The sequence below is a fragment of the Centrocercus urophasianus genome, unplaced genomic scaffold (assembly GCF_019232065.1).
Source record: "Centrocercus urophasianus isolate 14NV4802_14NV808 unplaced genomic scaffold, USGS_Curo_1.0 seq_19, whole genome shotgun sequence".
Classification (NCBI taxonomy): domain Eukaryota; kingdom Metazoa; phylum Chordata; class Aves; order Galliformes; family Phasianidae; genus Centrocercus; species Centrocercus urophasianus.
The window spans coordinates 18,678,239-18,687,011 of NW_024884744.1; the positions used below are offsets into that span (position 1 = coordinate 18,678,239).

At 56.5% G+C, this 8,773-nt stretch overlaps 2 protein-coding genes across 2 annotated transcripts; both read right to left on the reverse strand.

The window, feature by feature from the left end:
* Positions 1 to 139: 139 nt before the first annotated feature.
* On the reverse strand, positions 140 to 2,321 carry LOC122161442 (small ubiquitin-related modifier 3). Its single transcript, XM_042820885.1, has 4 exons — positions 2,216 to 2,321; positions 1,970 to 2,098; positions 1,253 to 1,324; positions 140 to 832 (listed from the first exon to the last, which is right to left on the reverse strand). The coding sequence occupies exons 1-4, from the start codon at positions 2,234 to 2,236 to the stop codon at positions 770 to 772; spliced, it is 285 nt and encodes a 94-aa protein (XP_042676819.1). The 5' UTR covers positions 2,237 to 2,321; the 3' UTR covers positions 140 to 769.
* A 593-nt stretch (positions 2,322 to 2,914) lies between these two features.
* LOC122161331 (PTTG1 interacting protein) lies at positions 2,915 to 8,514 on the reverse strand. The gene is made up of 7 exons (XM_042820698.1): positions 8,418 to 8,514; positions 7,056 to 7,108; positions 5,819 to 5,927; positions 4,864 to 4,966; positions 4,689 to 4,754; positions 4,338 to 4,384; positions 2,915 to 3,654 (listed from the first exon to the last, which is right to left on the reverse strand). Exons 1-7 carry the CDS (start codon positions 8,512 to 8,514, stop codon positions 3,611 to 3,613), a joined length of 519 nt encoding a protein of 172 aa, XP_042676632.1. The 3' UTR covers positions 2,915 to 3,610.
* Positions 8,515 to 8,773: the final 259 nt, after the last annotated feature.

The following is an 8,773-nucleotide window of genomic DNA, read 5'->3' on the forward strand; positions in this document are numbered from 1 at the left end:
CCCAGCGCCGGTCGCGAGCCGCGCAGGCGCAGTGTCACCAACGACTTGTGGGCGGGGCCGAGAGCCGCGGGAAGCGCGAGGCACAAAGCGCGCCCCGCCTGCTCCGCTCACCCCAACGCCTGATTGATGACACTTCTCGTTTCTGCGTTAAAAAAGTATATTTCAGACAACTTTATCAAATCATGACAAAGCACATGTAAATCTGCAATATTCCAAACTCTGACTCTATACGAAGCATTGCATCTGCACGTACAGACTTCGTGTCGTAGGTTTCCCAGTAACTGTTTGCAATGCACACTTAAATCAGCATCTTTTTCCTCCTCTTCGGCATGTTTTAAAACAAAACAAAACTTGTAAGCTTGTGATCGGCATGAAAATATACTGAATTATTTACAAGGTTAGGATGGAACAGAAGGGCAGGACCGACAGCCAGGAATGCACTCCATGTCCTCAAACACGGACGGATATTTAGGCCACAGGTTTAAAGGAAAAAAAGGAAACAGCAGACAGACAACGTATATTACTGAATCAGAACTTAAATCAAATGGGCCCAATTTAAGATATAGATTAATCCCTGCAGATACTGTTTTGACTTGCACACGCAGTACGTCAAAGACAACAAGCAATTTTGGTAAATGTCCTCTAAGGTTTCGAAGAATCCCATGTGATTGGCATGTTCATTTGTTTACTATTTAATAGCAAATCCAAGGACAGATGAGAGCGAGGTGCAATGAGCCTGGAAGGCCTCTGCTCCAGAGGATGGCATGTCTTAGCACAGCCCGCCCGTCTGCTGCTGGAACACATCGATAGTGTCTTCATCTTCCATCTCCAGCTGTGAGGTTGATACAGAGAACACAAATTCACAACCACAAAGTTACAGAGCTACACAGGTTTCGAGATCTCTATTTCAAACCAGATTTAGAAGCTCACCCTCTAAAAGCAACAACCTGTCATGTGTTTCTTCTGCTCCTCACCTCAGGCCTCATCAATGCAAGAAAACCCCCAAATTCTCAGCACTGATAGAGCTGGCAGCAGCTACAGCACTCAGCTTCACTCCCAGCTTTAAGCAGAAGTGGGACAGAGCTCAAGAGCTCTGCACTTCCTCCAGGTCCTGCCCTGCCTACAGCAGCACACAGGTGCCAGCATGTTTGGCACCACTACTTGTACAGATCTCCTACCCCAGCCAGGACAAAACAGGGAAGAAACTGAAGAAGCATTTTATAGCCATTTGCAGTAAAATCATCTTTCATACCTGCGCAGGTGTGTCTGCTTCATTAATAGGTTGTCCGTCAAATCTGAATCTGATCTGCCTCATAGACAAACCCTGTAAATTTATAGAGTAATACATGTGAGAAACCATAGTCTTAGTTTCGAATAAAATAAAAAAAAAAAGCATTCACTGATTCACTGTCAGAACAGATAATAACAAAGTTAAGATTTAAAGAACATAAACAAATGGGAAACTTCATGCCTCTGTTGCAGTACAAATGGAGGGAGCAGAGTTGCTTAACGGATGCTGTGCTGCTGCTGTGGCAGCAAGGGCTCTGCAAGGAGCAACGGTGCTGGGCTGCACCTGGCTCTGACCCACAGCACCGTGCTGCTCTGCAGGGCGTGCATGCGTGCACGAGGACCAGCAGTTCCTCATAAGGAGAAATGAGAGGCTTTAAATTCGTTCAGCAGCCAACACTCCCAAAACATGCGTAGAAGCCCCCTGCTCACAGTGCCTGCTCACACCTCACACAACTCCTGCTGGGCACCCGCTCCCAGTCCCGACCTTCCGATGAAGACAAGGACCCACGCCGTGTTTGAGGCACGGGATGGGGCCGAGCCTTCGGTGTGGGGAAGCAGAGAAAGGGCCCCACGTGCACCAGCAAGGCAGAGCGATGCCGGCGGCCCGAGCTTCCCTCCAGGAATGCGGCGCACGGCAGGGATGCGGTCGGCCCCGGCGCCCGCGGGGCGATGCGCGCACCTGCCGCTCGCAGTAGGCCTTCATCAGCTTGCTGAGAGGCGTGTGCCGCTTGATCTTGAACTGCACGACGGAGCCATCCTGCCCGGCCACCTTCAGGTTGATGTGGTCGTTCTCTGTCTTCACTCCTTCCTAGGAAAAACCGGACGGGCGGAGATCAGCGCACGGCGAGGCCCGACCCTCCCCCCCTGCTCCGCCTGCGACCCGCCCCGCGCCCGCCGAGCCCCCGCCGCGCCGCGCCGCGCTCACCTTGGGCTTCTCCTCCGACATGGCGGCAGGACGGGCCCAGAGGGTCCGGTAGGGGCGGGGAGGGCCCGGCCCGCGCGCTGCCTCCCGCCTGGCTCCCGCAGCCGCCGCCAACCGCCCGCAAGAGAGCGCGCTCAGCCGCGCCCCCGCCGCCCCGCGCCAGCAGCGCCGCACCCCGATTGGCCGCCCGGCCGGTCACGTGAACGGAGGGTGGGGGGGACGAGCGATCGCGCGCAGCTCGGCGCCTCTAGAAAGTGCGTCACGGAGCGGCGGAAGCGCCGCGAGGGGCGGGGCTCCGAGGGAGGGAGGGGCGAAGCACGGCGGCGCGGGCCCGGTCTTATGGCGCCCCCTCGCGGGCGTACCGCAAATATCACCCCGCGCTCAGGAGCCGTGCCCGAGGTTGCAGGGTCCGCGCTTTCTGCGAGCGCCACGTGTGCCGCCAGCCCCACTCGGCTTTGTCACAAAACGGCATCAGTGGATGCTACCGCGTACACGCAGGGCTCCTTTGTACTGCAAATCCACTTCTAGCCCCGTGTAAGCCCCTATCCTGGGTTCCTCACAGGACATAAACACACAGCCCTGTGCCCAACTCTCCCTGCTCAAAAGAAGCTCAATCCTACCCCTGCCCATTGCCATGATGGCACCCAGGCCCAGCTGAGAGCCACACTTGTGTGGAAGCAGAATGAAGCATTCACACGGGGATAGTAATCAAATCCATTTAATACATCTTTACCAAACTGCATATGCATCAGAACCCTCCCATATTGCTATCAGTAACAGGCACGGAGCCCAGGAGATGATCAAGAAAGGCACAGAGGTAGAGGGGCTGTGAAGGGACCCTGGATTAGTTGCAAGTGAAATGTGCATGTAGGCCTGCCCCCAGAGGCCCAAGGCAGCTAGAAACCAGCGCTGTGAGGGGTTGCTGGTATGTGGGCACATGCATGCAGCTGGAGACAGCCAGGCCACCCTCTGAGTCACTTCCACGCAGAGGGAGACGACAGCCTCACGCCACACACATCCAGCTTTGCATGAAGCAGGAGAAGGAAGACATACTGGGCCACTCAGGACCTCAGCCAGGCACCGTGTTGCATTGTGCTGGGCTGCCACCCCCAGCTGGGTTAAGGAGGAGTGTAAAGCCCAGCACTATTGCCACCAAGTTGTCAGGCACAGAATGAAGTTTCAGCCTGGCCCAGCACTGCAGCTGATGGCTGGCTGCCTCAGCACAGCCTCTGCAGCAAAAGCCCAGGGCAAGCTGAGAACTGGAGTGGAGAATGGGGGAGTCACTGAGCAGGGCTCACGGCAGCACATTGCACCATAGGGGTCTTCTGGAAAGTGACCCAGAGTGAGGTGGGTCTACAAGGAGGATGCCATTTTCCAGGTGTGACAGATCCAGAGAGGCTAGTTCTCAAATTTTGCATAAGGGTTCTCCTCCTTGAACAGGCCTGGAAGAAAAGAGAGTCACTGAGACCCCCAGGAGCAGCACTCACCGCTCTGGGTGACAATTCTTTGCCAACCATCCTCTGCTCACTCTCCTGTTCTAGAAACACATACCAGTGTCTTCCTGGAAGACTGTGCCCACGCCACCCCATCACCTATCCCTCATGGGATACACACCAAGCACTGTGTTCAATCCTGAGCCCCTCACTACGAGGAGGAAATGTGTCAGAGGTCAGCAGAGCTATGAGGGGTCTGGGGCACAAAATGTGATGGGGAACAGCAGAGGGAACTGGGATGGGTCAGAGAAGAGGAGGCTCAGGGGAGACCTCATTGCTCTGCAACTCACTGAGAGGAGATGGTGGTGAAGTGGGGAATCGGCCTCTGCTCCCAGATTAATAGCAGTGGGATGAGAGGTGATGACCTTGAGATGCACCTCGGGTTGGATATTAGGAAAACATTATCCCCAGAAGTAGTGATGAGGCATTGGAAAGGGATGAGCTGCACAGGGAGGTGGAGTCACCATCCCTGGAGTTGTTCAAGAAGAGGATAGATGTCACACTAAGGGACACAGTCTAGAGTAGTCAGAGACATGGGTTGATGGTTGGAGTAGATGCCAGCGTTCCTTCCAACTTTAAATGATTCTACAATTCTAAAGCTTAGTGCTAGCTGCTAGTGCAAGCCACTGTACCATATTTTCTTCGGATTTCATCATGCCGTGACTTCATCTCTGCTCTCCTGCAAGAAACAAACAGGAAAGAAACCACAAGTCAGTGACCAGCAGAACAGAGCCAAGGAGGAGGAGCTCCAGCTCCCAACTCCCTCTCAGGCTGGGAAGCTCCGTGCTGGCAGCTCTGCTCAGAGCCTTCAGGCTGCTGGTCTCCCCGCAGCCCCCCTCCCACAGGGCAGGAACTTCAGGGTGCATACACACCACCATCACAATGCTGCACCCACAGATCCCAGCAGGGACTCTGTTTGCAGCACAGACCCTCATGCGGAGGCTGCAGCACCATGCAATTGGCACAGGGCAATGAAACCTCACCTCTCCTCCTGACGCACTCGCCTGCGCTCCCGCTCCCGGGCGGCTCGTTCATCCTCTTTGTCTGGCCTGCAGCAAAAAAGAGCCCATCAGCCCACATTGACCCACCTCCAGCAGCCCACAGCTGCACCTTAGGGACTCTTTGAGAGAACTGGGCACAGCCCACTCCGATACTTGCTTTTTGCTCTTTTTCTTACAACAGCAGCAGCAGCAAACAACCAGCATGATGAGGATCATTCCACCCACCACAGACATGGCAATGATCAGGGCTTCAAAATTCACTGCAAGATGCAACAAAACACACTTAGCACCCCAGTGTATGGCTGCCTGCTGACAACCATGCAGCTCCTGTCACTGGGAGCGTCAGTTGCTGAACTTGAAGCAAGCATGACAGCCTGAGAAAGCAAGACAGACATCATCTACAGGTGTGCTCAGTGTTGGCACCAGCATGAATGCACCAGGCATGTTACTGCCAACCACAGTGCTGCAGAAAGCAGCTTCGTGGCTCACCCGAGGCAAGACTGCTAGGCTGGAGGCCAGGTATTGGAAGTCAGCAGCAGTAGACAAGAAACCAAACCATGCTTTTCACCTCCAACGGGAGTTTCTTCACCAGCAGTACCCCCAAAATGCACAGCTCTGCAGGGCAAGCCAGGGCTTCACATCACCCTGCCCACGCAACACACTGCTTTGCCCTGTGACTAAGGCAGCAGTCACACACCACAAACACAGCTCACAGCTAATCTCTTGGAGGACTAATCACCCCCGAGGCAAGGTAAGGAATGTGTTCTTCCACAATGAGACCTTTTACGAAGCTACTCGCACACAAACTAGTATTTCAGGGTCTTACACAAGGTTCAGGAGAGCACACAGCGGTGCTCACAAAGAGCAGACTCTCCCTCTGGGAGGTGTGGAAGCGGTTCTCACTCCCCCAACAGGCAGTGAGGACAGCCCAGCCTCCAGAACAACAGCTGGCCACAGTTCAGCTGTGCTGCACCATGGGGACAAGTGATGGAAACTGAGCCCCAGCTTGTTCCCCTACCACCCCACTCCCCAAAACCCAGGCTTTGTCCATGCACCAGCGTGCCATTGCAGCCCAAAGGAGACACCAAGCAGACAGGTCTCCCTGCACTCACCCCAGCAGACACCCCAGCGTGCAGAGCGGAGCTCGCAGAGATCAGCAGATGGGAGGATCCTCCGGACAGGGTACGGCACACACCTCCTGCTGCTGGCACACCACAGGCACTGCAGCATGCGAAAGCACAGCATTACTGCCAGGTACCATGCTCCTAAGTACCACAGCTACCACCATTCTGTTCTGCAGCAGGTTCACCTCAGCAGGGAATGCAGGTTCAGGGGATGGAGATTTCCCCAGCAAGTAAAGATGCTGAGAGCACTTCTACTGGCTTGCAAGGAAGGAGTAAGCATTAAATCCTTTGTGTTCATTCTGCCCAGCTTTTTAGGGACAGAAGGCCTTTGAGACAGAACTTGGTACAGAACTGCTGGTACAGAAGATGCCCACCTGTGCCATCACTGCTTCCTCCCAGCCAGACCAGCTGCAGTGCCTCCACTCAGCCAGCTCCAGCCCGAGAATCAGAATCCCTACAGCTGAACTGGAGTAGCTTAGGGATATTTTCCAGTCCTAACCCACACCACTGTGCCCAGCAACCATGTCCCTCAGTGCCACATCTCCTCTGAATCACCTCCAGGGATGGTGAATACAACCTCCCTGAGCAGCCCCCAGACCAAGTTGCTTGGCTTTGGCCAGAACTTCCTGGCCAAGTCAGCAGCGAGGTCTGTCTCAAGCCCAAACTTCCTGCTTTCAAGGCTGAGTGATGGAGGTTTGCAGGAGAGCATACAGCCTACAGCTGCCACCCTGGCAGCCTATCCTGCCCCCACACACCTGTGGTGGGGCTGCATACATCAGGAACACCAAGAGGAAAGCTAACTGTTTCAAGTGCTAAGAGACCTCTGGAAAGAGCCTACCCTGATCTGCTGCATGCAAGGCAACCTGCAAGAGGTGAGGGCACTCAACCAGCAAGCATCTGCTCGTTGTGCTGGGCAGTCAGGTGCTCCAGCATTCACAGGACTCACCTGAGCACAAGCAGCAGCTCACATTCTTGAGGAGGAGCCCAGCATATTAAATGACTCAAGCAGCACACCCTGAGACTCAAGCACTTTCTAGCAGCCACTCCCTGAGCACCAATGGGCACTGGTCCTCACGCTGCCATGGGCAGATGGGTGGTACTCACAGTGTGCTTAGGGCAGGGACAAAGGAGCTCCAACAGGGAAAAAGCTCTTCATACAGCCCCTAAAAGCACACACTATGCTTCTGGACATTAGGGAGAAGTCAGAGTTACTCCTGCTACTTACAGTGACATTCTTCAGGCACTCTTCGCAGCTTCTGTTTGTATACTGCTGACATTCTGTAGAAAAAAAAGAACAGAGTGAGACACCTGAGGAGCTTGTCTGTGTTACAAGCTCTGTGCTCCTTGGAGCCTGTTTTTGTCCCCACATTGCAGGGACCTGTGCCCTAGGACATGCTGCCATGCATTAAATGTTGCTCCCAGGCGTGCCAACAGAGAGCCTGCTGCATGTGCAGCAGCACCCTGGTTCTGGAGACAGATGCTGCCCCATGCCCTCCAAAAGCCACCTGAGCTACAGGAGATCAGAGCTGATTTCAGCAAGACCCAAAGGCAAACCCAAGCCTGGCCCATACTGACACAAAGCACTGAGCTGTTGGCTGCTCTGGATAGCTGAGCAGTGCTACGATGTGGCTGTCCAGAGACCTGCTGGGCAAGGACAGCCTGCACAAATCCCCTACCACGGGGTGAGAGGTCAGCCCAGTCAAACAGAACCCAGACAAGGAAGTTGCTGCAGGCAAAAGCAGTAGAGGGGCAGAAAGGAGCAACTGCAGCCCCACAGCAGAGCAGCCCCCCAATAACTGCAGCACGAGGAGCAATGCTTCACAAAGCCCCAGTCCTGAGTGCCCCAAGTGTGTGAGGAGCAGAGCTGCATGCTCCCCTTGCAGCTGGGAGGAAGCCTCAGCTGCGGCCAAGTGTCAACAGCCGGTCACATGCTCCACACAGTCCTCCAAACAACCCAGCGATTTATTAACACTCAGATAAGGCTGTTTATGCACGGCAGAGAGGCTGAGATTGCACACTCCACACAGCCTGCAACGCTCTGGGAAGCCGCATCCTCCCCATTTCCCCGGCCAAGGCCGGGAAAGCATCACAGTCATCAAGTTGCCTCCACCCGTTTGCTTCCAGGCCGTTTGGAATCCACCCTTTTGCCCTGGGAGGCGATCGGACGGTTTACCACTTCCCCATCAGCACCGCTCTCCCTGGAGCATTCCCCTTGGGGAAGCTGCCAGCACTCCCAACGCCACACCACCCTCACGGCTCTGTGGGATCAGCCCAGGACCCCAAACCCTGCGGCTACAGCCCCTTGCCACCGCAGCAACCCAGCCCCCCGCAGCGACAGGCGTCGTCTCAGCCCTCGCCAGCCACACACCGCTTCCCTACCGGGATCCTCCAGCTCACACTTGGTCACATTCTGCTTTCGGCAGCTGAACGGGAGAAGGCAGCAGTCACGCCGCTCCCACGCGCAGCCGTTTCCCGGAGCGGCCCCAACCTGCGACCACCGCCCCACCCCAACCGGCGGCACCCCCAGGACGGGCCCGCGGGATCAGCGCAGTCCCCACCCGATCCCCGCGCCGTTCCCCCCGCTCACCTCCCGCCGCCTCCCGTTGTTGAGCGGCGGCCGCGAGGAACAACAGCGGCACGACGAGCAACGCAGCGCACAGCCGCAGCGCGGGCGGCGGGGCCATGGCGGCACCGGCACACGGGAGCGGTGGGGCGGCCGCCGCCTTTCTAGAGCCGTCGGGGTGGGGCGGGACCGACGGGGGCGTGCCGGGGGCGGCCCCGAGCCGTTCGGCACCGGAGCGCGGAGCGCTGCGCGACCCCCACGCGTGGCGGCGGCGAGGCGAGGCGCGTCCCCGCTGCCGCCGTCCGTCCCCGCGGCGCCGGCCCGAGCGCGGTCCCGCCACGCGTGGACGCCGCTATACGAGCTTGGTGTCGGCACCGGGG